The following is a 27,715-nucleotide window of genomic DNA, read 5'->3' as shown; positions in this document are numbered from 1 at the left end:
GGCAGAGTACTTTACAATGTATTTATTTATTTTGACATATTACCTTTCTGATTTTTATTTGCATAAATTATACCATCTGAAATTCAACTTCCACACAAGGTTTCCTATGGGCCATTTACAGAAAGGAACAGAAACAAAATAAAAATGTACAGACAATGCTGTGGCCAATCTACACTGATTTCAGCATGAAACAAAAACATGACTATTGACTGTTGAAAAAAAAAAAATCACAAGGGCTCCTTATCAAGTATGAAATGGTTTCCACCACTCAATAAGTTTGAAATGATATCCAATGTTCATACAGTAGTGTAGTGTTTGTCACCTTACAATGGCAACTTTAAACCGATAATGCATTTACACATGAAGCTGCACTGCACAGCAACTTTGTCCGAACATATGAAATGCTTTCACAAAAGCTTCAATAAACATTTAGATCTGTGTCTACAAATCTATTCTCATCGGAAACCTCTCCTCACACTTACAAAGGCTGCTTGGCTTATTTGGTCTGTGTCAACAGTTCAACAGTAGTAATTTGACCTCTCAAGAAGGTTCCTATAGACTGGATCGTACATGTGCGTGACGTGCTTTGCTGTGCTGTGCTGTGATGTGATGTGATGTGATATGCTGCCCACATTGAATGGTGGGATCAGGAATGAAAGGCAACATGGTTTGTCCATCTTTGTCCAACCCATCACCACTACCCCAACAGCACTTTTGCCATTGCTTTAGAAAGCTAGGAATGGTATAAACGCTGTTTCTCCATCACATTAACCCTTTCTGATAAAGTGCACAGGGGATCTGTTAGTCATTAACTACGATGTATCAATTCCTTCTGTGCTACAGGAAGAAGGAACAGTGGACACAAATGTATTCCTTTCCCAAACGCTAAACCAGTGTGTACACCGTCCCAGTGTAGCCATACCCAGAGAGAATGATTATTTGTATGGTGTGTTCATTGAAAGGGGAGGCTGGTGTAGGTGAACTTAAAAAAGCCGCAAACTTCACCTTGTTCTTTTTTTTTTAAGGAGAAAAGGGTTGGTGACATCACAGAGTCACCAGACAGCAACAACATAGGCCTTTAGTGACCTACAGAGGGCTTGACAGTATAGCAAAAGAGGTCCACTCTCAGGAATCTCTGTCCCAAAATAATTATTTGATTATATATTCGCACAGTGCAGACACAGCAAAATGTACTCAGGCATGCCATTGGCCAAGGACAACAGCACACTGTCATTTCAAACCCCCACGGCTGCCGTGTGGGGATCAAGCATACACACACTTATGTAGCTTCAAGTTGCGGGGGTCCGAGTACCTCTTTCCGCACTTGTCGCAGATGTACTGCTTGCCCCCCGCGTGCACGTGCCGTTTGTGCGTGCGCAGGTGGCTGCCTTGGCTAAACGTCTTCCCGCAGAACTCGCAGTGGTACGGCTTCTCGCCGGTGTGCGTGCGCTCGTGCAGCTTGAGGCTGTTCGTGTTGTTGAAGCGCTTGTCGCAGAAGGTGCAGCCGAACGGCTTCTCTCCCGAGTGCGTGCGTCTGTGAGAGACAAGGCTGCTCTGCTGGCTAAAGCTCTTGCCGCACTCCTTGCAGGTGAAGGGCTTCTCGCCCGTGTGGATGCGTTTGTGGATCTTCAGGTTGACCGACTGGCGGAAAGCCTTGCCGCAGAGCTCACAGCTGTAGGGCCGCACGTCCATGTGGATGCGCTCGTGGATCTTGAGGTTGACCGCGTGCCGGAAGCTCTTGCCGCATATGGAGCACTTAAAGGGCTTCTGACCCGTGTGGATGAGCTGATGGCTCTTGAGTGTGACGGCCCGCGTGAACCTCTTCTGGCAGATCAGGCAACTGAACACCTTCTCCCCTGTGTGGATAAGCTGGTGTCGGGCCAGATTCTGTGCCAGGTTAAATGTCTTCCCACACTCCTGGCATGCAAAGGGCTTCTCTCCTGTATGGATGATCTGATGGGTCTTCATGTGCGATGCTTTGCTGAAGGACTTGCCACAGACGTCGCATGTGAAGGGCTTCTTGCCACTGTGCATGTTCTGGTGGACGTTGAGGCTCTGCTTGTGGGCGAAGGCTTTGCCACACAGCTCGCAGCCAAAGGGCTTCTCTCCTGTGTGGATACGCTGGTGGGACTTCAGCTTACTCACGGTGGAGAAGCTTTTCCCACACTCAGTGCAAATCAGGATCTTCTTTCCAGAGCTACTGATGATGCCAGCGAAACCCTCAACGTTTTCGTTGCTGTCACTGCTGTTCTGCTCGTCCATGGACAGGGCGTCCTTTGAGCCAGGGTCCAACACACCTGAATAGGGAGATATTGTGCAAACAAACACAAACACAGATAGAGTGGGAAACAGAAATGGAGAGAGACAGACAGAGACAGAGAGGAAAAGCACACCACTTTTAGTCAAGGCAGGATGACAATGGAAGAATTTTCCAACCTAATACAAGACACATGGTTGTAACAGCATGTTTATGTGTATCAACATAGGGTCAGAGCCATTCTTGTATCTGTATCTGTAAACACACCACTCCTTGTGAACATGTATGTGACTATGTACAGTCGTGGACAAAAATATTGGCGACCCTGCACTTCTGTCAGATAATGCCCCACTTCTCCCAAAAAATTGTTGCAATTGCAAATATGTTGGTATTCACATGTTTGTTTCCTTTGTTTGCATTGGAACAACACAAAAAACTGAGAACAAATGCCAAATCTGACTGTATAAGCTACTGGGTGACCTAAATGTCCCCTCGGGATTAATAAAGTATCCATCAATCTATCTATCTTTCACTTCCAAAACATCTTCCACTTGAAAAAAACTGAAATTTGAGGCTACTCCATTCTTACAATCTGCAAGTTTTCTGAGATCAATCTTGCCAAATTCATCCCTGATGGTAACAGCCATGACGAGAGGAGATTCAGGCCTCTCTGTCTGCTCATCTGGTGACTGAAACACAAACAGAAACATTTGAGCTGAATAAAGAACCCAATCCATCCCTGTAATCTTACACAAAACAAATACAGGCCATTGCTCATTTCACATAAAAAAAAACCTCAAGAGAGATCTTACCTCCTCAGGACCTAATTCAGCACTTCTGCCACAGCCATCGTACGAATGCTCCTCTTCTAAATGAATGGAATACAATTACAGAAAGAAGAATAACTACTATGTGTAAAGACTGTTGTGAAATAGAAATATAGTGAGCTAACATACTATAACTATACTATACTAACATACTATAACTATACTATACTAACATACTATAACTATACTATACTAAGGTCATGACTGATGAAATGAGCATATCCCAATTTGGCTCTTCACATATGCTAAACACAGAGTTTCACATATTATCTGATGTTTTTAATTCTGATGGCCATACGTCAACAGTGCATCAGTCAGTGAAAACCATATGACTGACAATGTGCATCTAATGAAGTCTTTCCACTATGAAGAACAAGTAAAGGCATCTCCTTACCCATCCCACCAACTGATAAGATGTTTAGGAAGCAGCCGGGAGGCTTTGCCTTTTTGCCTTGGAAGGTCTTGCACTCCATGTCCAAGAGAAACTTTGTTTCATCCACAAGCTTGATGATCTTTCCCAGCGCCTCGTTACCCAGAACTTCCATAATGGAGGCAAACTGAGTCTTATCAAAGAGAATGAAGCACTGATTAGGTGAGAATCAGGTAGGCTAGAAACATTGAATCATAACTATAATAATGGATTTTATTTTTATAGCACACTTTCACATAAAAAGAGGTCTCAAGGTGCTTATTTCAATGAACAGTGTCAGGCAGGCACTGAATGGAGAATACATGAATACTGAAGAGAGTCTGACATATGAAGAACTGGAAAGCCATGTGCTTAATGCCTGAGTATATTCATAAATGTACCTAAGAAATAAGAAATACATCTATTATGTTGGAATGTATGGTGTTATTGTAGTGGATGTTGCTCAAATGTATAGCTTAATATATACTGAAATATTCATCAAAAATGTGCTGTTCGTGTCAAGTTTTTTTAAGCTGTGAGGGAAAACATCTGCAACAGCGACACAATCGATCATCAACTAATGTGGATACGCCAGACATTTTAACCGCAAGTGCCTTGCATCCATCAAAATGCTGCAGCAGTCGCATTGAAACGCAATATTTTTGCGCCCACGCCATACTGCTGCATTTCCACGTGACAACACAGAATCAGAAACATCCCATGCATTGTATATACAAAGTTACGAAATCTAAAGCAGTGACTCACAAAAAGATCATGCTGACATTGCTGAATACGTTTCTGCAAGCGGCTCGCACTGCTCCCCGGCTAGGGGGAGTGCTTTGGGCCTCTTGGTAGTACAACAAACTTAGAGCAACACACTCACCATCCTCATCTCACTCTCCGTCTGCATCGTTATCTTTAGTTCCTCATTTGCCCGCTGTTCCTCTGTAAGCTCTACACTAAATAAGAACAGCGATCCCTCTTCCACAAGTTTGCACATTTCAGCAATAGCCGCATGAACTAAAGTCTCCATGACGGATGCCAGGTGGGTTTGCAGAGCGACACAATTTGACATTCTACTTGTCACGTCGGGTCTCCTTGGCCAGTCAGTATGTGAATTTAAGGCCACATTTGTGTGAATAACCAGTTAGTTTAAACAGGGAAAACGATGCAATGTAAGAGTACTGAAAACAAACTCAATAGCATCTAAAGCTACTTTAGATGGTACTACAACCAGAGGGAGTCAAACCGGACATACGTCACGACAACAACACGGCAGGACAACTGTTCAGTTATCTACTGCCCCCAAAAGGCTCGGAGAAATTGTAATTTGGTCCTCATATCTTCAAAATCTTAGAATTAATTTTGTCCTGTAATGCCTACGATTTATTTTCTCTTAAATGATATACGCGAAATTATTTTTTAATTTTTTTAATTCAGTGTGCACAACCAACAGAATACCAAGATTGCACGTCCATAAGTGGTGTGGGCATATTTCAATAGACATGCATTTATTAACTGAGGGCATTACATTTATATTACTGACCTTGTGTGTCAAAACAAAGTTTGTACAGGTCTGGATCTGATTTTATTTTATTTCTAAATGAAAAAGGGATGCTCAAATATTTGACGAGTAGTGACTATAATGTTGAATTACCATGTTTCTTTATTCATTCAATATATTCACCCAATGTAGATAAGAAGACACTATCCGCAATTTAGTAAACCAACTAAACTAACTAACTAAACTTAGCAAACGCCGGAACGAAGTTAATTTATTGTTGTATTCTCCGGAAGACATTGGGACGTCGGACTTGCACGACACCGCTACGATTGAACGATTCGGAGGGAGTTTTGACTTGCCACATGCAGCTTGCATTCACTTAGATGTGATCAGCCAAAGTTCTTGGATCTGCATACCCTTAAGATGGAAGCTGGCTCTGACATTCAAACAACCCAGAAGGGTTTTCGTTGCACTTTATGCGGTGTCAATTTACCAAATGGTGAGCCATTTAACCTAGTCTAAGTAATTGATGTAGCAAGCAAACAGGCTAACCCATACCTAAGTTAGCTAACATTTGACTGCTTTTTGAAGTTCTTAAGGCAAATTAGTAAAAGCTTAAAAGGAAGTGTATAAATAGTAAAACATATCTAATAACTTGGCCCAACATTCTCCCCAAAAAATAGTCAGCCTCCCTCATGCGTTCTGTTTCACTCGTTGATTGCAATCTGACGTTTTTCTGATTTACCTAAAAAGTGTCTGGACACAAAGCAGGGCGAATATGCATAATATAATCAGGGCTTGATGTGTTTATCTTTCAGAGGCAACGGTTGATGCTCATGTGAAAGGGCGTAAGCATCAGAATCTCGCCCGACTACGTGCAACGCGAAAGGAGCAAGAGCAAAACAGCGTGTTTGTGAGCGGCATCAAACCAGACACCTCGCAAATGCAGCTCATCCAGCACTTCGAACATTTCGGACCAGTGGCGGACGTCATCATGGACAAGGATAAGGTTGGGCAGGCTGGTCTCAAAACTCTCAGTGAATATGCTGCACATTAGGGGATTATTTGTAAAATTGTCCGCTGCTCTTTAATTTAAAGGTATTTTACAGTTGTGGAATGATTGCTGTATCTATGAGATGTGAAATGGTGTTAAATCGTGTGTGTGTGTGGGTGTGTGGGTGTGTTGGTGTGTGTGTGTGTCTATACACACTCTATATTAAACTCACCACAGTGAGTTCATAACTAAACTCTCCCTCATGCTGTGCCACCCAGGGTTTGTATGCAATCGTGCAGTTTGAGGAGCACGCGGGCACAGAGGCGGCACTGGTCCAGTTGCAGCACGAGATGGGCGACCTCAAGCTCAGGGTGAAGGCACGGGAGAAGAAGGAGTTCAAGGTGGTCTTAAAGAAGAAGCAGGACGGCAAAAATTACAACCTGGACACGCTCAGCCAGGAGCTGTGCCAGGCTGCCTCTGTAAGAGTTTGCGTCTTACACACACACACACACACCCCCATTCGCAAACATAACTGCTCCCTTACGCTAGTATACATGTGCACGTGCTCATATGAAAAACATACCTGCGCACCCATTCACTCTCTCATTCAAGTATGCAGACACATATATACACACACACACACACATACATACACACACATATTACACATGCTGTCACATATCCCACATCACAGCAGTATTCGTACATTCATGATCTAATAATGTGTGTGTGTGTGTGTGTGTGTGTGTGTGTGTGTGTGTGTGTGTGTGTGTGTGTGTGTGTGTGTGTGGAGCAGGTAAATGAACAGATGCTGAGAGTCGTAGAGAGTCTCCAGCTGAATGAGAACGAGAGGGACGGCCGAGCGCTCCTGGCCAAGATGCTGCAGGAGGTCTTCACCGAGTTCTTCCCAGGTGAGCCATGACTGCTCTGCCCCTGAACGCACCCGTGTGCTTAGCTCCCCTGTTGCGTCTGTACACAGTAGGGATGTGGGGGAACCTACGTCTCTTTGGCTACGCCATTTATTGAGCGTCTATTTAGTGGTACGGATTTGTGTTGGAATGAACGCTAAAGCGAAGAATTTGGCTAAACGCTAAAGTCAAGTTGAAGCAGTTGTATCCCCTGGCGACCGTAGTATCATTAACCACAATCATCCAGGGGGAAGTGGAGGCATTGAATCAACATCAAGCATCAGAAACCACTTGGTTGCTGTACAACATATTTTACGCTTTCATATAAACATTAACGCACTCTAGCAACTGCCAGATGGTTCACTAAGCTAGAGATGGCGAGGATAATTCATGAACGATGAGTTTCTGTACAAAACTGCGGCGTATCAGGGGTGTGGGAATTTGAACTGTGAAGGCTATATGAGAAGGTGTCATGACCAGAAGGACTATGGGAACTTTTCAACATATTTTTGTGTTTTGGGTTGAGTCATGGTCATGGACATTCTAAAGTCATGGAATTTCAATATCCCTTTTTTGAAATGTTGTTGATGCCAATAGGTTGGCACCCTTGACACTCCTCCTGCTGTTTTTGCCTTTTTTAGATTGTGAAATTCTGCCTTTCGGCTCGACCATCAATACCTTTGGGGTTCACTCGTGTGATATGGACCTGTTTTTGGACCTGGAGAAAACCAAAACCTTTCAGGCCCGGGCCAAGAGCTCTTCAGAACAGGTTTGTGTGCGTGTAGATATAGTATGATAAACCTGGAAAAGGTCATGGAATTGGAAAATGGCAATTTCCAGACCCTGAGGAATTTTTAATAAACATTCTGGAAAACACATTAAAATATGTGTCACAAATACCTGTCGAGATAGTTTTGTGTTCGCTTATTTGTGTTTGTTCTTGTCAGTCAGTTGACCAATGGTTCAAACTGTTCAGATGTAAAGCAGGGCGTGAAACTCTTATCTCGTCTGTTCCCACCTTTAGGCAGGAGATTGCCCATCAGAGGACGGTCGCTCTGAAGACTCCATCCTGTCCGACATCGACCTCAGCGCGGCATCGTCTGCTGAGGTGCTGGAGCTTGTCGCTGCCGTGTTGAGGAAGTGCGTCCCTGGAGTTCACAAGGTGCAGACGCTCCTCACCGCACGACTCCCCGTGGCGAAGTTCAGCCATCGCGACCTTAACCTGCAGGGGGACATCACCATTAACAACAGGTCGGGGCATCATCAGTCGGACCACTTCACAGTCGTGTTAATATAGCTTTGTTGCGTATTGGGCATTAACATATTCTGTTGACATTGGTCTGAACAGAAGGATAGAAAAACGACAAACAGAAGGATAGACAAACGATGGCTACATCTGAAATGATTGACAGATGTCTGAAGACCCTCTTGACACTAACCAAAGCATAGCCCCGTAGCTGATTTAGCCTGGCCCCTTAGCTGATTTAGCCTAGCCCCTTAGCTGATTCCCTCTTTCCTGCTCATGGTAGTCTTAAAATGGAGCTTTAACCTTGGCCCTATTTTCCCATATTTGTGTTGGTTGTTACTTACTACTTACTGATTTAGTTTTTGGGAAAATGAGAAAAAAGGGCCCAGGTTAAAAAATACCTGAGTTCTTCTTTAAAAGCCAGGAACAAATAGCTGCTTAGTTAAATCACAACTGTGATTTAAAAATACAGCTGAGCGAGAGTGTGAGCGCAATGGAGGAATCTAGAAAGACTGGAGGGAAATCATGAAATGGATGTCTGTTTAGGAGTGCCTCCTCTGTTCTAGTCCATTTTCACTATTTTGCAGTCTGTCTTATTTACCCAAGTCCCTTGCTCTCTCTGCACACCCCAGACTGGCATTGAGGAACACCCGCTTCCTGCAGCTCTGCTCTGGGCTTGACTCCAGGCTGCGGCCTCTAGTTTACACCATCCGCCTCTGGGCCAAACAGAAACAGCTGGCGGGTACGTTTCAACTGATCACCACTAGATGGCAGCACATGGCCACTTATCATTAGAATGGAATCCTCCTGCTACAGATCAAATGTAGGGTTTAATATGAGACATAAATACAGAAAATAATCATAACAATTTATGTGTTGGATGAAGGTTTTTTGTTTGTTTGGTTTGTTTCGTTTTTCTAAACTAACAATAATAATGTAACTTTGAAGCCACAAGAAAAACATGGTATTTTCCAACATGCAGATGCAATCTACAATCAGACATTTTATTGTATTTGTTATTATTTAATTATAATTCAGGAAGCTAGACAAGTGAACCGATGACATTTTATACAGCAATAGGTTACAGTACAGTGTGCTTGTTAAAGCATTATTACAAACTAGCATCTGCCATAAAAGTGTGGCACTCACCTTACACATACTTACCTTTTGCCATCTTTTCTCTGTCAGGCTAGTAGTTATGCCATGATTGTTGTGTGTGTTTGTGTTTGGCAGGTAATCCCTTTGGCGGTGGGCCGCTGCTAAATAACTACGCCCTCACGCTACTGGTCATCTTCTTCCTTCAGACCAGAGACCCTCCAGTCCTGCCCTCTGTAGACCAGCTCCGGCATATGGCCTGTAAGGGACCAGGGGTTATGCTTTAGCCTGTGTGTGTGTGTGTGTGTGTGTGTGTGTGTGTGTGTGTGTGTGTGTGTGTGTGTGTGTGTGTGTGTGTGTGTGTGTGTGTGTGTGTGTGTGTGTGTGTGTGTGTGTGTGTGTGTGTGTGTGTGTGTGTGTGTGTGTTGGGAGGGATATTAAAATAATAGCACACTGTAAGGGACCAGGGGATAAACCTTAGCCTGTCCGCATAGTGTGTGTGTGTTTGGGGGGGGGGGGGGGGGCACCAGGCATTATGTATATATACTATTATTATTGTTGTCTAATTATTATTATTACTATTATTATTGTTGTTATTATTATATCTGTACATTCCTGCGTTATCTTCACTCAATGGTTGTGAATATGTTTAATTCCTTCCTTCATGTGTTGTTGCGTGTGTGTGTAGGTGAGGAAGAGGAGTGTGTGATTGAAGGCTGGGACTGCACCTTCCCTAGTCAGCCAATCGCTGTGCCCCCCAGTAAGAACACTGAGGACCTCTGTGAGTACCAGCAGATTGCCTGTCTTAAAATGCACACATACATCCTGTAGCAGGAGCTGCTCATAAGCTCCAGTGTCGGTTAATTATCACCTTTTACTACAAATGGCAGTCCTTCAGTGCTATTATAAAATCATCATTATTGCATGTGTTATCTGGAAAAACAATTAAAAAAAACTCTTTTGTAGTCAAATAAGACACTGAATTATTATCATTATTTTAATTATTGTAATCGTGTTAAGGTTTCTCTCTTTCTTTCTTTCTCTCGCTCTCTCCTTGTCTCTCTTCTCTCTCTCTCTCTCTCTCTCCTTGTCTCTCTTCTCTCTCCCTCTCTCTCTCTCACTCACTCACTCACTCACACTCTCTCTCTCTCTCTCTCTCTCTCTCTCTCTCTCTCTCTCTCTCTCTCTCTCCCTCCTCAGACTCCCTGCTGTCTGCCTTCTTCTCCTTCTACACTGCGTTTGACTTCTCCGCCTCTGTGGTGTCTGTGCGCGAGGCTCGCCAGGTCCCCATCACCTGCTTCCTCAACCAAGACCCCCAGAACCCCCAAACTCAAACACTCCCAAACAACAACAACAACGGGGCCCCCAAACCCCTTTCGAAACCCCCCAGGCTGGGGCCCCTGACGGTGCTTGACCCGTTCGAGCTGCGTCACAACGTGGCGGGGAACCTGAGCGAGCGCGCCAAGAAGAGCTTCCAGCTGGAGTGTGGCAACGCAGAGAAGTACTGCCGCAGCCTGCAGTACCAGCGCAAGTCCACCAAGGGCAAGTCCTGGGGCATCGTGCGTCTTTTTGCCCCGCTAAGCCCCACCGCGCCCAGCAGGGGGGGTAGTGGCAGCAGCGAGTCCAAGGAGAGGCACCTGGAGATCAGTCTGCCCTTCAGGCTGGCGGCTCTGCCAGACGCGGCAAGGTTCCGTCTGGGCACGGCGGGCGATCGCTTCAGGGAGCTGTGGTTCGCCATGGTGCGGGTGGCCGCGGAGAGGGTGTTTCAGGAAGTGCTGGGCTGTAGCCCCGCCCAGGAGGAGGAGTTTGAGGCGCACATGGACACTGGTGTCATGGACACGTCCAATCCAGAGGAGAGGACTCCCTCCTGCTCGTCCTTGGACACGTCCACCAGTCCCCTCGGCACTCCTCAGGCGGGACAGAAGCGTCCGTTGGCGTCCGCCGACTCGTCCCCCATCTCCCCGCAGGAGAAGCGTCGGAGGCTGAGCTCGGCGGACGAGCAGCCGCCCTCGGCCACCTGGTGCTGGGTGCAGCGCCACCGCGTGTGGGCCGGCCGCCGCAAGGTGCGCAGAGACCTGCTCAAGAGCAGGGAGACGGAGTCCCCCTCCCAGCCAGAAGGGGACAGCGTGGAGATGGAGCTCCAGGTGACGCGGCTCATCACGTCCAGAGAGCCGGACCCCCGCGACCTGCTGGCCTTCAGGGTGGGGGCAGACGTGTTTGGGGGCAATGAGAACACCAAGGCGGTGTTTCGGTTCACGACTCTCTCTGATAATCTGGGACTCTTCCAGGACTTTTTCCACTTCCTGGAGTGCTTCCTGCCCAAGACCACTGATGCCTTACTGGGGAAGTAGAAAATCAAGCTGAAAATAAGAGACTGTTTTTGTTTTGTGAAAAAAAAGTAATAATCTATTTTATTAGAATGCTTGTGTTTTTCCTATCAGAACAGATACTGTTTAAAAGTGCTGATGAGGTGTATTGACTCAAGTGGAGTTCCCCAAAGACAACATTTTTGTTTTATCTTTTTATGTTTTTTGTTTTCCCCATCAGCATATTGTCATCTTGCGTTCTTTTGTATAGTATCTGATGTGAAATTTAGCTCTAAAGTTTCTTTGTCTTATTAGCTCTTGTTTTGAAAGTAAAATGGTTATGCCCACTGAGATCTGCTGATTCCTGTAAGACCAGGGTTATCGTGCCACGTCTGGGCCAGTTCACAAACGATCCAGATCACAGCGGGTCCAGATCACAGCCGATCCAGAGCACATCTGAACCGGATGTTATCTAGATCGGATCACAGCCCGACCAGACCCAGAGAAAGCTACCATGACTGTTTTCTGTTGTGTGATCGCCACTGTGCTGGCATTAAACCTGTTGAGCACTTAGTCCTGAGGGAAGCTTTTCATTCACATAGGGACATTTATTTCATGGTTGGTTTTTATGATTATTACTAGGGCTGAACGATTTGGGAAAATAATCGAATTGTGATTTTTTTAATTTTTATTTTTTAATTTTTTCACAATATTGCGTTTGTGATTTAATATGCAATTTTCTTCCCCCAAATATGGCCGACATAATATTAGATAGATTTAGTGTAAAATATTCTTTCCCACATTTTACATTTTTAATTAACTGCTCATTACCGAAACAAGAACAACAAATTGGTGGCTTTGCCACTGCACATTTAAGTAATTTCAACAGTCATTGTAAGTATAAACACAAGGCATGTACTTTTTAAAACACTGTGTGAAAAATGTACCATCTTTTTTTTTTTTTTAAGTCTACATTGTAATCGCGCACATTGCAGTTAGAAAATCTTAAATGCAATTAATCGTACAGCCCTAATTATTACGCCGTTGCATGTGTCATTTAGTCATTTAAATGACTGAGGTATTTCCTTCGCCAGATAGAATTAGAAAGAGAGGGTTTGCCTCTGGGCCATGTCAGTATCTGGTAATGTGTGTCTTTAATTAATCCAGCTAACACGTTTTGTTCCCATCATATCGTCTTTTGATCGTTGGCTAATGTAGCCTCCTTTATCATCTCGAATGATTAGTTAGCGCAGATGTTGGACTTGAGCACTTAATTGTCAACCTGAGGTGAAGAGATTGCTCCAGTTTTCACCACAAAAAGGCCACACACTCTCACACACACACACTCTCTCACACACACACACACACACACACACACACACACACACACCTCTTCATCTACAAGGAGAAAGACAAATGGAAGTAATTAAGCGGCAAGACGCACAGCTTGATTAGAGGGGACTGGAGAGCCGGCCAGGGAGGTGCCGTAACTAAGCGCTCTGATTAACGTCGTACATCTCACTCCATTTGACTCGTCTCGAGAGGGCCACAGAGTGACCAGGAGCAGAGAGCAGGTTTCTCCAAAGCACTGTTAAGTAACCCCCCAATGGTAACCAAGGAGATTTGCTCACTGATGTTCCTCAACAATGGGCCCCTGGGCTGCTGTTTCTCTTAAGTATTGTCTGACCATCATTAAGTAATGGGCTCACACACACACACACACACACACATGCTAATAGTTAAACTCAATATGCACAGGAAACTCCTATACAGACCCCTTATTTATGTGTCTGGAGCAGGTGATCATACTTTGTCATTGGTTTTGTCACTTATTTATTTAGATTTACTTATTGATATGGTGGATGTTAAGTGTGCCTTTAATATCAGTGAGTAGTAGTGGCATTTCCTTCCTGATTTAGCTATTTAATTTCAGCGGCCGTGACCTCTCCTGCGCTTTGATTAGTGCTTTAAATCAGACTTGTTAATCACTCTGAAGCCTCCTCTGACTGCAGGATTAGTTCTGTCTCTGCCCGGCGGCCATCTTGGAGCACAGGCCGTACACGAAGCCCCTCCAGAGTACTCGTCATGGGATTTCTGTTCATGGCAGATCCCAAACTAGTCATGGGATTTCTGGTCATGGCAGATCCCAAACTCCTCATGTTTGCCTGGAGCTCCCCTTACCAGGTGTTCTCAAGGCGGCCTCTTTTCGTCTTCCCTTGAGAGGTGTGTGTGTGTATATATAGAGTTCCCTGTCAGGACTTGTCTGATGATGTATGACACAGGTTTTCGCAGTGTTTTTCCATCCTTTGGCATCTTCCCATTTTGTCTTCTGCAGGTACTTGTGTCCTGGACCACAGATTGTTATTGCCCATCTTGTCTGGCCAGTGGACCTTAAGGATTCCTAATGGGCGTTAGGGTTAAGGTTAGGGTTAAGGGTTAGGATTCCTCTTGGGCATTTGTTGACAAAGGTCTGCACTTTATTTATTGTGGCCCTGGTCACGGCGCCATAAAGCAGCACTGATTTTACGTTGGTGTTGAAAGTTGTTATTATTGTTATTGTTTGTTCCAGCTGGAAAGCTGTCCTTGCCTTGCCCTGCCTATTCCTGCTTTGCCATCTTCATCTGTGGCGTCCTGCTTATCCGTGATACTCCCAAAGGACGTAAAGGAGTGGTCGGCGCTGGTTGCATTCATCCTCATGATCTTTATCAAATCAAATCAAACTTTATTTATAGAGCGCATTTTATATATATATAGTATATATATTTCATATAAAGCACATGTTACAAAGCACACACATAGCATAGATACTTCATCATGAAACATAACACATTATACAAAACATTTATTATACACAATATATATATATATATATATAGTATAATAGAACATTTTATCATGAATGGTATGCAGATATGTGTGCACAATGTACTACAGACCACAGAACCACAATAAATATCAAAGAATAATAGGTGAGATTATAGAGGTATGTCTTGAGATCTCGCTAAAAGGTTTCCACAGTTTTCCTACAACCTTTTCCAGTTTCATAGGTGCTACAGAGTCCAGAGCTGCCCTTAATTTGGTGTTGCAAGTGGTTACTAGATCATTGTCACATGATGGCCCACCTCTGGGGTTGTTGTACTATTCATGTTCATTGATTGACTGGCCTATACACAGTTACTGTCAGAACAGGAGGCTGGCACTTAAAAACTATAGCATGATATTCAAAAGAGGTCTCAAGTCTTTTATTGTCAGATAAATATTGACAACCTACCATAACATAACATAGTATAACATAAAATAGCATGACATACACTCTGTCCAAGTTCTCTGAACATAATTTACACGTACTAAACATAAAATAACCTTACTAAATATACAATACAGTATGCTTAAACATATAACAACCTATACATATACCTATACATATAATACTAACATACTGTACCCTATACTACCCTACAGACAATCCAGTGTGGGAGTAGCAGGTAGTGCACTAATTCTGATAAATGTTACTGCTTGTGCAAACAGTAAGTGGAAGTGACAGTATATGTAAGTGTAGTACAAACAGTAATTGAAAGTGACCGTGTATGTAAAGTGACAAGTGCAAAAGTGGCGATAGTGTGTCAATGTCCATTAAGAGAGACTGTTCTCCAGTCTGTGTGTACGAGACCGAATGCTTCGGTACCGCTTCCAGAAGGCAGCAGGGTGAAAAGTCTTAAGGCTGGATGGTAGCAGTCTTTTAGGATCCTGCCAGCTTTCCTGAGGTAACGTGTGTGGTAGGTGTCCTGCAGGGCTGGGAGCTCCCGGACGATGATGAACACCGCAGACCTGACCACACTACGTAGGCTGTGCAGCTCCCATACCACACTGGGATGCACCCAGTCAGGATGCTTCCTATTGTACATCTGTAGAAGTTGGTGAGGATGACTGGATCCATGCCAAACTTCTTCAGTCTCCTCAAGAAGGAGAGGCGTTTCCGGGCCGCTTTGACCACCTTGAGCAGACCAGGTGAGGTCATTGCTGATGTTCACCCCGAGGAACTTGAAGCAGCTGACCATATCTACTGCGGAACCATTGATGCGCAGGGGTGCATGCTCCTCCACCTGCCGTCTCCTATAGTCCACAATCATCTCCTTTGTCTTGCTGATGTTGAGAGAGAGGTTGTTATCCTGACACCATGTAGTCAGGGTAACAACCTCCTCTCTGTAGGCTGACTCGTCATTGTCAGTGATGAGGCCATTGTTGTACCTGAACGCGTTCATTGAACGAAAGTTCATGAACTCGTTCATAATTTTGGTGAACGTGAACTGAACGTAGGCTACTGTATTACTGCCTGATGAACGATTCTGTGAACGCGTTCATTCTGGTTTCTGTGAACCGCACGTCTCCTCTTTTTAATTTCGTTCGATAAGATGCCAGATTTCTAGAGACTTCCAGGCGAAAAACACACCGTTAACAATCCTGTATCCAATCGCTGCAGACATATAGAGATTTAGAAAAATCATAGCTTGCAACATACTGAAAAAAAGAACTGAACTAGTTTTTTTGGGAGCTGTGAACTTAGTTCAAAATTTTGAATTATGAACTGAACTGGTTCATTTTAAAATGTGTGAACTATGAACTGAACTAGTTCATGTAGAAAGTGAACTTTCCCAACACTGGATGAGGCCCACAATGGTTGTGTCGTCCACAAACTTGACAACATGTTGAGGTTGAATCATCAAAGGAGATACTCCTGCAGCACAAGGCATCCCAGCCCCTTTATTGCCACTCCTAATGCCCTTGTTGGCGTGAAGAGGTAGCTGCCAGTGTCATGCTCTTATCTTGCTTATCTGATGCTGGCTGTGTATCTGCAGTGACAGGTCGTCTGCAAAGTCAAGGTCATCCAGCGTGGTGTGAGCCAGGCGACCTGGCACTGCAGACACAGCCACCAGTGTGTCCACCACGCCCACTGGATTCCCTTCTTCCTTCAGTGGTCGTCCTCATTACCCAGTCGCTGGCCGGTAGAATGGAGAGAGTAGGCATCTTTGTCTGACGCCAGTCTTGGTCTCAGACTGGTTGGTGAGACGTCCTTCATGTCTCCCACTACAGGCCATTGCTGCATAGCTACTATTGATAAGGCTCACCATCTTTGCGAGCGCACCATGATGTTAAAAGCTTCCAAAGGGTCTCTGTTCGCAGTCGTACGCTTTTTCATCGTCAACTAAGTTTACACACAGTGAGGGGTTCCACTGAGTATACAAAGACTGGCAATGTGGTCAAAACAAGATTGATTCTTTCTAAAGCCCACTTGCTGATCTCTTAGCTGGGGATTGACTGCTTTTGTTCTAGGATCAGCTCAAACATGGTTAATTATTTCCTCTGCCAGCAACTGTGTGTGTGTGTGTGTGTGTGTGTGTGTCATCGAGAGGGTAAACAGCTCTCAGTGTCAATTGTGCAGGTTGCCAAAGTGTCAGATGAAAGTGAGTATTGATCCGTTGGTGAAATACCTTTGATTACCTATTGATTTCGGGTGAAGTACACTTGAGTCTGTAGTGGATGAGCTGATTTATGCCTGCAATTTTTCAGAAGGTCCTGCGTTATTTAATATGAGATCAAGGCACCTTCTAAAGTCTTCTTTAATTCATCAGAGTTTAGCATATGGCTTTGCACCAGTCTATCTGGTTTGAAGGCTGAAATTGGGCAATGTGAAAGAACTGAGTGTCTTTTGCCACATAGAGGGAGACCGGCACACACACACACACACACACACACACACACACACACACACACACACTCTCACACACACACACACACACACACACACACTCACAGAGGCCGCGTGGACGCAGGATGTGAGGACTCAGAGAGGGTCTTTGCTCATGTCCTACTTATCACCGTGTTGATGGCACGTCTGATTGACTGCCTCCATTTGCCCAGCTCTTTTTTTGAAGCGACAGCAGTATGTTCGTCATTGGCACATCACACACACGCGCGCACATCCCGCCACTCCTCCTCCTCCTTCTCACACACCTCACACACACACACACACACACACACACACCCCTCCCTCCCATTCCAAGATGTTTATGATGGTGCAAACAACCCCGGCTGATTCAAAAGCACTCAGAGGCCATTAGAGGACCCCTCCTTCCTCTGTGCTCTGTGCAGAGATAAGACCGGGGGCGACATCATTTCCTTTCTAATACTGCACTGCACCGGAACTTTCTCTCTGTGTGTGTTATTGAACTTCATTTTTATTTCTGTCTGTGTGTGTTTTTCAACTTCATTTTTATTTCTGTCTGTGTTTGTTTCTCAACTTCATTTTTATTTCTGTCTGTGTGTGTTATTCAACTTAATTACTATTACGATGGGAATTACTGCGGGAAAGTAGGTTAGTGTTCATGTGTGCATGTTGGTCGAGGATGATGACCAATATGTTTCTTCCAGCTGAACATTACTCATTTACTCCCTCAAATAATATTTATTCATGAAATCACCCCTCTCTCTGTTTCTTCCTCACACACACACACTCACACATAGAGAGAGACACACACATTCACACTTAAATACACAGGAACACACTCACTCACTGGCTGCAATCATTCTGCCCTTAGGGTGAAGTCCTGATTTGCCTCCCACTAATGAGCAGTTCCCCAAATCTATGCTCCTGTATAGGACTTAAAGGTTGTGCCTTGTGTGGGGTCCTATACGTAGCTATAACCTTTTCTGCCTAATAGGCCTACTGTTCAACTACTCTATCTAGAACGGACTTGTAATAATGTCAACACAACATAATTTATAATAACAATCAACGTCAGTTCAAGTGGGCAACCACACACAAACACACTTTCTCAATACATTGGCATTTAAATGGGCCCAATTCAGACGCAATAAAGTAGCTCAATGCTTCTCTCGAGACCTCTCCATCTCCCTAAAACATTTACTCAACAAACACATTTACACGGTCGTCTGAATGGACCTCTGCTCCCCGGCGTGGTAAACTCTCGGCTAAAGCATTTACCGAGCGCCACTGTTTGAAGAGTTAACGTAGCGTGAATGCTAGTGAAAACTCTCAACCCCTGTCCTTATCGGCTACCGCTTTCTCGGTGTTTGCCGACAGATAAGCTGAAGTGGGGGTTTGATTCTATCTACTGGTCGTTGGCTTCCTCTCAAATAGATCGCAGCAACGACATGCGAAACGGACAGTTTTATTCCACTCATTCAATTGGACTTTTTGATGGAGAATTCAAATACATGCCCAGCACCGTCAGTAATGTTTTGTTGTCCTTGAGGGAATTGAAAGTTTCATAAGTTCTCCCGGAGAACGCCAGACTTGATGTTTGATGAAATGACAGTGCTGAGTTTAAGTCTAACCATTATACGCAAGTGTTTCAGTCTCTGATGAATGTGCTATTTCAAATCAAAACAGGAAGGTGTGAAATTGAAGGACTGATAGAAAAACAAGATAGGCTAATTTGTCATCGGGCAGCATCGAAGAGGTTGTAGTAGGCTACTGCGTTAAATTGCAAAGCAATTGCCAGGTCTAATTATAAAGAAAAAAATCGAATGCAGTTTTGACAGCACTAAATTGCCATGTTAAATATAGAGATGTAATAAACTGGTGGCTAACATTGCCAGGCAGGGACCAGGGCTGTACGCTTTAACATGTGTCCTGACAGCCAAGGATGACCAGACAGTCAACAAGGATGGCGCCGATTTTCGTCCCTTTGCGCAAATGGACATCGCCAAGTTCCCCCGCTGCAAACAGAGAAAGAGAGAGAAAAAAGTAGCCTATGACCTCACAAAAGGCCAATCTGTTTTAGTGAGAATGAAGCCACTTTGGTTAGTGTTGCTGCTGGGCCCTACAGTGTCGACCTGATGTCCTTGCAGAGAACCTCTGTCATAATCACTGCGTAAAGAGGCTCAAGTGTGGATGGCTTCATAACGAGGACGTAATAGCAACATGTTCTGTCTGATGCAGTAATCACAATAAATGCTGTTTAAGGAAATATGTTATCTATTTATACCGCCCTGGTGCACTGACCGGTTTAATAATACCATACAAACAACAGAACCACAAAGTGGATAACATGAGTATCGCCACCATGCCTATGAAAGTGTCATGAGACACTAGTGATGGGAACATTTGAGTTGTTTGTACTCTTTAAGAAATACAAAAAGCCCATGGTCATGTATTAAACTGAACAGATCTTTGGTTAGAGATCTAACCTCTCACTCCGGGCAGATTTTTAAAAACATCTCTTCACTACAACACCATACACACACAAGTACAGAGAGAGAGATAACGAATTATCCAACCAGAGTGTCGATATTTCCCATCAAGAAACGAACTGCAACATCTCCATTTTAATTTGACCTCAATTTGTAGGTCTCCACAATAATTAGAAAAACGATCCTCTCCTGTTCTACAGCACATCTCCAAGTGCCAGGTTACTCTTTAAAGCAATTAGCCATAATGAGCCCCATACTCTTTGTAATGGGAGTGAAAAGAATGTTCCAGACACAAATAATCGCCTGTTCTAAAGTTTTACAGGGGAGAACGGTTTATTGCCATTTACGTTTTGTCTTGACTTGTCTTGTCTGTGATTTGTCTGGTGCACCTGGTCTGGCGCTGACCGTCAGGCCTGTTCCCCTGTGTTTTACCTACGGTCGCTGTCCATACTTCAGGGGTGCTGAAGTTTCTCTCTCAGCCGATCGGCGTGCCATGGCTATACGGCTTTCAGGAAGACATTTGGATTCGTTTTAAGACACATTTAAGACACTGTAGATTCTGTTCAGTATGATTTAGACACTTGACCCCAAAAGGTTGAAAATAATTAAATTATTTTGTATCATCATTATTAATATTATTATTAAAAATAATAATATTATGATGATAGTTATACTCAACGTTACACTGGTATAGGCCGGACTCAAACGAACTGTAGGGAGAGCTAAAATAACCTGGTCCAATAAATAAGCTGACACACTGTGAGCACAAAAAGGTGAACAAACTCCGAATCATAAGCTGTCATTATGCTACCTAGTATGAACAGATAAGACATTTATTGCAGGGCCCGTCCTAGACATACGGGGAAGATTATCGGTGCATTAATGCGTTCATACAAGAAAAAGACAGACGGAGGAGGGGAGCGGTGGTGGTTGGAGGGGGGGGGGAGGAAGGGGGGGGGGGTCGCAGGGATGGGTCTAGTGCGCGTCTTCTCCCTATAATATTTCCTGGAGTCTCAGGTATAAATAGGCTCAGGACTCCGGGAGAAGAACAGACACCGACACAGCCCAGCATATTTCAACACCACCTCTCCCCAAACGGAATCTATCGCGTTTTAACAGTAAGTAGGCTACTCTTTTTACCTGAGCTTTGTCCATTTGCCCAATACATTAATTTGGCTGCCGTCTGCAGGCACTTGAAATGTTGCAGAGGAAAAACTGTTTTCCAGAACAGGAGTAAATGTACTTCAGAAAGTTTAATAGACTCAATTCGCATGAGTTGTAGATATCCCGCATGCACTTCAATACTTTATCTGAATAGTTTTGATCAATCTTGTGATCATATGTATCTTGGAGAATCTAGAGGTATCTAAAAGTTGGTTTTGGTATTATTCGTTTCAGAGACAACCAAACGAAACAGTATGCCAGGTAGCCAGCTGCTGTTGTTAGCGCTATACCGTTGAATGAATGAATAGCTGCAACCGTCCCAGAGTTCTCGTACATTTCAAACTTCCAAACATTGGAGAGGCATCTCAGTGGTCTTAGAGTAGGCTATATATAATGCATGTCGTCAGTATCTAAGGCACACATCTGTACCAGCCCGGCTCGACTCTCTTCTCCCTTTCAGATGCCAGGTACTCTGAGATCATGGACAGCTTCTCTGGCGGTTGTGGTATGCGTCCTGGTTTGCCTCAGCACCTTCGCGGACGCCTATCCGCCCAAACCGGAGCCCCCAGTCGGAGACGTGGGACCCGAAGAGATGGCCAAATACCACACCGCCCTCAGACACTACATCAACCTCATCACCAGACAGAGGTGAGCTCAAACTCCTGTAGGAAGATGGCATGAGGTACCTTTTTAATTTGACTCAATTATTCCATTCTTGTTTGGTGCAAAGTACGATATGGAGAAACGACAGATAAATTGCCTTTGTCTTATATGATGGCGTTATCTTTCTGCAAAGGCAAAGCTATGCGTTTTGAAAGCAATCCCACTTCAACACAAGGCCGTGAACAAGTCTCATTTCCCACTGATCGGTCGGGGTGGGCTAGACAGTCAGAATAATAGATCCCATGTTTTGAGTCGATAAGGCTTTAATGATAAAGCTAATGGTACCGGGGAGTGAGTCTGGATTCCCGCGGCCGCAGCGCTGCGTTGCAGGCAGTGCCAGATAAAACGGTAGGCCTAATGGCTGCACAGAGATCTCTGGCTAACTCAGTAATAGAGATAAATTGTATCCAGACATCTACGAATCTCTCTCTCTCCATCCCTCTCAATTTAGTCTCGGCTCTTTACAGTGCTGAATCTCATCTCCCTCCTCTTCTTTATGTAGAGGAAATGAAATACCAAGACTCAATTAGTCAGTAAGTAGCCCATGCCCTTTATAACCAGGCCACACCACACTGCGCTTAAGAGCTGAGGAACAGGCTTGTCCCCTTAGAGACACTGTAACCTACCCTCTGAGCTGAGGAACAGGCTAGTCCCCTTAGAGACACTGTAACCTACCCTCTGATCTGAGGAACAGGCTAGTCCCCTTAGAGACACTGTAACCTACCCTCTGAGCTGAGGAACAGGCTGGTCCCCTTAGAGACACTGTAACCTACCCTCTGATCGCTCACCAGGGCAGAGTATTGAGCTTTCATGCCATGGAACACATCTTTGTATTTCAAACTGAGGCAGTAGAGAGAGGCATTGAGAGAGCGTAGTGTGGACGAGAGCGAGCACACATGTGTAGCAGTAGTTCTTCATGGAGAGAGCGTAGTGTGGCCGAGAGCAAGCACACATGTGTAGCAGTAGTTCTTCATGGAGAGAGCGTAGTGTGGATGAGAGCAAGCACACATGTGTAGCAGTAGTTCTTCATGGAGAGAGCGTAGTGAGGACGAGAGCGAGCACACATGTGTAGCAGTAGTTCTTCATGGAGAGAGCGTAGTGAGGACGAGAGCGAGCACACATGTGTAGCAGTAGTTCTTCATGGAGAGAGCGTAGTGAGGACGAGAGCAAGCACACATGTGTAGCAGTAGTTCTTCATGGAGAGAGCGTAGTGTGGACGAGAGCGAGCACACATGTGTAGCAGTAGTTCTTCATTGAGAGAGCGTATGAGGACGAGAGCAAGCACACATGTGTGGCAGTAGTTCTTCATTGAGAGAGCGTATGAGGACGAGAGCAAGCACACATGTGTGGCAGTAGTTCTTCATTGAGAGAGCGTATGAGGACGAGAGCAAGCACACATGTGTGGCAGTAGTTCTTCATTGAGAGAGCGTATGAGGACGAGAGCAAGCACACATGTGTGGCAGTAGCTCTTCATTGAGAGAGCGTATGAGGACGAGAGCGAGCACACATGTGTGGCAGTAGTTCTTCATTGAGAGAGCGTAGTGTGGATGAGAGCAAGCACACATGTGTGGCAGTAGTTCTTCATTGAGAGAGCGTATGAGGACGAGAGTAAGCACACATGTCTGTAGTAGTTCTTCATTGAGAGAGCGTAGTGTGGATGAGAGCAAGAACACATGTGTGCCTGTAGTTCTTCATTGAGAGAGCGTATGAGGACGAGAGCGAGCACACATGTGTGGCAGTAGTTCTTCATTGAGAGAGCGTAGTGAGGACGAGAGCAAGCACACATGTGTAGCAGTAGTTCTTCATGGAGAGAGCGTAGTGAGGACGAGAGCAAGCACACATGTGTGGCAGTAGTTCTTCATTGAGAGAGCGTATGAGGACGAGAGCGAGCACACACATGTGTGGCAGTAGTTCTTCATTGAGAGAGCGTATGAGGATGAGAGCGAGCACACATGTGTGCCTGTAGTTCTTCATTGAGAGAGCGTAGTGTGGACGAGAGCGAGCACACATGTGTAGCAGTAGTTCTTCATGGAGAGAGCGTAGTGTGGACGAGAGCAAGCACACATGTGTAGCAGTAGTTCTTCATTGAGAGAGCGTAGTAAGGACGAGAGCAAGCACACATGTGTGCCTGTACTTCTTCATTGAGAGAGCGTAGTGTGGACGAGAGCAAGCACACATGTTGGCTGTAGTTCTTCATTGAGAGAGCGTAGTGTGGACGAGAGCAAGCACACATGTTGGCTGTAATAGCATTGGATAAAGTTGAGACTCCATTATTATGTGCGGTGAGAAAACACAGAAATCCTCATTGAGTGGGTTTGCCCTATCACCAGTGCTATCTTGGCCTTGAGGCCAGCGATGCAATGCAACCTGGGTAACCGCGTGAGGGCCCAGGCAACCACTGGGCACCACCAACCTGGTTTCATTAAGGCGTGGGCCAACATCGGGCCTGTGCTTTCTGTCTAGATGCCAATATGAGCATCAGCCATTGACTTTCTAGATTCAAATTTGACCTGAACTATATTTTTTCTCTAGTGAGGTGTACTGGCCGTAAAACACTAGTAAGAATGAAAATAGTATTAAAAAAATGTGGGGGAAAAAAAATAGTTTGTTGGGCATTGGGGTGTGTGTGTGTGTGTGTGTGTGTGTGTGTGTGTGTGTGTGTGTGTGTGTGTGTGTGTGTGTGTGTTTGTGTGTGTGTGTGTGTGTGTGTGTGTGTGTGTGTGTGTGTGTGTGTGTGTGTGTGTGTGTCTGTGTGTGTGTGTGTGTGTGTGTGTGTGTGTGTGTGTGTGTGTGTGTGTGTGTGTGTGTGTGTGTGTGTGTGTGTCTTTTGGAGGTATGGGAAGATATCAGCTCCAGATAGCAGAGATGTTTGTTCTGTGTTCTGTTTTCTGTTTTCTGTTTTCTGTTTTCTGTTTTCTGTGTTCTATGTTCTGTGTTCTGTGTGTCTGTTGGAGGTATGGGAAGAGATCAGCTCCAGAGGTTGCAGTAGCGGAGCTGCTGTTCGGAGACGACTCTGAACAGGACGTCAGACAACGGTGAGTCTTGTGGGCACACACACACACACACACACACACACACACACACACACACACACACACACACACACACAGACACAGACACAGACAAACACAAACACAAACACAAGAGTGCATGACAGACACAAGAGTGCATGAGTGTGACAGCGTATGTACACACATCAGCACAGATGCCACCTAATACAGGTGTTCACACACATTACACACCTGTATACAGTCACACAAAAACATTACACATATGTTTACACACGCACACATTAAACACATGTATACAAACTCACACATTTCACAAATGTATACAGACACACACAAACGATACACACATGTATACACACACACACACACACACACAAATTACACACATGTAAACACACACACACACACACATTACACATATGTATACACACACACACACATTACACATGTATACAGACTCACACACACACATTACACATGCCTGCTATATACACACACACACATTACGTATACACACACACACACACACACACACACACACACACATTACACATACGTGTATACACACACACATTACACATGCATATACACACACACACGTTACACATGCGTATATACACACACACATAAAACATATGTATACACACACATTACACATGCCAGACACACACACACATTACACATGCATAAATAAACACACACAAAGCAAAGCTGATAATGCCCCACTAAAATGGATTACATACCTAAGGGCAAATTATTGATGTGACAGTTCCAACACCTGGTATTTCTGGGCTCCAATCAATGGGCAGATTAGACTCCATTAAAAGGAGTCCAAAGCACAGCTGCACTCCGCACACTCACCCTATGCATTATGCATTTTATATTACCCCAGCCAGATGTACCTGCAATTCATAATTACAACAGGCCGAAAACACAGAGTCCTGGCGGTCAACTTGGTCTTATGCTGTGCTGAGGAGAGACCTGTTAATGAGAATGGAATCTGTGTGTGTGTGTGTGTGTGTGTGTGTGTGTGTATACGTTTGTGTGTGTTAGCTGGGGAAACTGAAGAACTTGCCAGATATACTTGTTACGACTATATCATTTGTAATGTATTGAAAGGGTGGATGAATGAGTGGATGGATGGATGGATGGATGGATGGAAGGAAAGAAAAATGGTAAGAAAGAGAGGGAGAAAGAGATAGAGAGCGATTGCACATAACAAATGTAATTTAAAGGTCTGGATGTACTACTACGAATCACTCTTCAGGACGTACAGCAACCTGGAGAGCGGCTCACTCTGTCGTGGGTCAGGCCCTGATCCTGTTACCGTATTTGGGCCAGGTGTGGGCCGCGTCTGGGCCGTAGGCAGTTTACTCTATGGGAGAACGGTGAGCTGGTTTGGTCCACTGGTTTAATTTGCCAGGACTGGTATTCTCTGAATTTAAAATGACTTAACTCAACCAGCAGCAGTGAGCCAGAGTTGGGCCAGATGTGTGTGTGTGTGTGTGTGTGTGTGTGTGTCTGTGTGTGTGTGTGTGTGTGTGGTGTGTGTGTGTGTGTGTGTGTGTGTGTGTGTGTGTGTGTGTGTGTGTGTGTGTGTGTGTGTGTGTGTGTGTGTGTGTGTGTGTGTGTGTGTGTGTGTGTGTGTGTGTGTGTGTGTGTGTGTGTGTGTGTGTGACTTTACTCAACTAGCAGCAGTCACCATAGTTGGGCCTGATGTGAGTGTGTGTGTGTGTGTGTGTGTGTGTGTGTGTGTCAGCCAAAGTTGGGCCTGATATGGGCCCCAGCCTGGAGCAGAGATTAAACTGAGCTGCCACTCATCACAAAGCACATGATCAGAAATGTTCTGAATTCAACATTTCTTCTCTCTCTTTCTCTGTCTTGCAGTGCTGATGACAGCCTGGTGTGGTGATCTGGGAGCCGTCTCTGCCTCCCTCTCCTCTCCTCTCCTCTCCTCTCCTCTCCTACTCCCTCGTCCGGTCCCATTCGGTCCCTTCCCCCTGTCTGGTGCAACTCCCCTCTCCCACCACTGCCTCCAGGAAGAATGAGTTTATTACGCAGAGAAACAACACACCTTGAACCAGCACCCAACAAACACTCAACAAACCTTGGGTTCCTCCAGCAATGCACAATGCATACAGATTCTCTCTCTCTCTCTTTCTCTCTCTCTCTCTTTCTCTTCCTCAATCAATGTGTTCCTTTTGTTCCTAACACTTCATCTGAAGATAATTGTAAATAATTCTTAAGAAGATAAATCTGGGATAATAAACATTAATATTGAATGCCATACTTGGTGTTTTGGTTATTTATGTTTGTGTGTTTGTGCGGAAAGGAAGTCGCTTGAGTCACTGTATGAAATGGAATTTATGACCCAAAGCTTCCGCTGGAAAACAAGCATTGAGTACAGAAGGACCAGTGGCGTTTGCACCGCTAGATGGCAGCATTTCACAGTGTATATGTCTGCACCCACCGGTGAACCGCACAACATCCAAAAAGACAAATTATTTTCCCTTTGGAATTCATGTCACCTTTGCATTTAATATTACTTTCTCTTCCGTAAGGGACACACAAGTCAATATGGCTTCGATGGTATGGTGAGATTATGTTGACTTGTGGGCCCATTTTTAATAAAACCCTCCCAAGGCTGCCAAGTTGTTTTAACATGTTCAAAGGTTTAGTAATTTGTTATAAGTTAAAGTAAGGCGGTGCAATGTGTTTATTCAAATAATCATTGGTTTAGTTGTGAAATCGATCTTAGCCATCACTAGAACCACGGCATTCCCTTAAAGCGACGGAACGCGTTTCGGCAGACGGTTCCAAAAGGGAATGGGAACAATACCGGCGGGGTCCGCACCGGAGACCAGAGCGCCTTTTCCCTTTTACGCTAGCGGAGCAGCCGTTCCAACGTTTTAACATTTCGTCAACGGTGGCGACTTCACTTTCAGCAGAGCGAACCACGGAACCTTGCTGCCATACTGGTGAGTTTCTCTTAAATCCAAATAATAAGCCATACCTGATGCACCTTTCGATGCCACGGTGCTTTAGTAAATTGGCCACCGGTTTTACGCAGAGCAACGCTGTTATCAGTGATAGTTTGCGTTAGTCGCCGTGGAGACC

The 27,715-nt window shown here is 44.7% G+C and overlaps 3 protein-coding genes across 3 annotated transcripts; 2 read left to right on the top strand and 1 right to left on the bottom strand.

Moving 5' to 3' along the window:
* Positions 1-102: 102 nt before the first annotated feature.
* LOC308366754 (uncharacterized protein) lies at positions 103-4,508 on the bottom strand. The gene is made up of 5 exons (XM_080840496.1): positions 4,377-4,508; positions 3,479-3,647; positions 3,070-3,125; positions 2,847-2,946; positions 103-2,297 (listed from the first exon to the last, which is right to left on the bottom strand). The coding sequence occupies exons 1-5, from the start codon at positions 4,491-4,493 to the stop codon at positions 1,264-1,266; spliced, it is 1,476 nt and encodes a 491-aa protein (XP_080696622.1). The 5' UTR covers positions 4,494-4,508; the 3' UTR covers positions 103-1,263.
* An 892-nt stretch (positions 4,509-5,400) lies between these two features.
* On the top strand, positions 5,401-11,595 carry tut1 (terminal uridylyl transferase 1, U6 snRNA-specific). Its single transcript, XM_080840409.1, has 10 exons — positions 5,401-5,496; positions 5,816-6,006; positions 6,270-6,470; positions 6,788-6,902; positions 7,541-7,668; positions 7,924-8,150; positions 8,778-8,887; positions 9,379-9,501; positions 9,929-10,021; positions 10,441-11,595. The coding sequence occupies exons 1-10, from the start codon at positions 5,421-5,423 to the stop codon at positions 11,589-11,591; spliced, it is 2,415 nt and encodes an 804-aa protein (XP_080696535.1). The 5' UTR covers positions 5,401-5,420; the 3' UTR covers positions 11,592-11,595.
* A 9,789-nt stretch (positions 11,596-21,384) lies between these two features.
* On the top strand, positions 21,385-26,510 carry pyyb (peptide YYb; the record flags this gene model as incomplete). The annotated part of the gene is made up of 3 exons (XM_080840295.1): positions 21,385-21,572; positions 24,542-24,622; positions 26,486-26,510. The coding sequence occupies 3 exons, from the start codon at positions 21,385-21,387 to the stop codon at positions 26,508-26,510; spliced, it is 294 nt and encodes a 97-aa protein (XP_080696421.1).
* Positions 26,511-27,715: the final 1,205 nt, after the last annotated feature.

Source organism: Sprattus sprattus (assembly GCF_963457725.1).
Source record: "Sprattus sprattus genome assembly, chromosome: 6".
Classification (NCBI taxonomy): Eukaryota; Metazoa; Chordata; class Actinopteri; order Clupeiformes; family Clupeidae; genus Sprattus; species Sprattus sprattus.
The sequence above is the reverse complement of the archived record's forward strand: the minus strand, read 5'-3'. Positions and strand labels throughout refer to the sequence as shown.

What these genes read in the sequence shown, in the direction of transcription:
- tut1 (XM_080840409.1), top strand. Translation starts at nt 5,421, where the DNA reads ATGGAAGCTGGCTCTGACATTCAAACAACCCAGAAGGGTTTTCGTTGC. An exon ending in GACATCACCATTAACAACAG is followed by an intron (nt 8,151 to 8,777) that starts GTCGGGGCATCA and finishes TGCACACCCCAG; the next exon opens with ACTGGCATTGAGGAACACCC. An exon ending in CCAGCTCCGGCATATGGCCT is followed by an intron (nt 9,502 to 9,928) that starts GTAAGGGACCAG and finishes GTGTGTGTGTAG; the next exon opens with GTGAGGAAGAGGAGTGTGTG.
- LOC308366754 (XM_080840496.1), bottom strand. Translation starts at nt 4,493, where the DNA reads ATGTGCAAACTTGTGGAAGAGGGATCGCTGTTCTTATTTAGTGTAGAG. An exon ending in CGGAGAGTGAGATGAGGATG is followed by an intron (nt 3,648 to 4,376) that starts GTGAGTGTGTTG and finishes CTCTTTGATAAG; the next exon opens with ACTCAGTTTGCCTCCATTAT. An exon ending in CTTATCAGTTGGTGGGATGG is followed by an intron (nt 3,126 to 3,478) that starts GTAAGGAGATGC and finishes CCATTCATTTAG; the next exon opens with AAGAGGAGCATTCGTACGAT.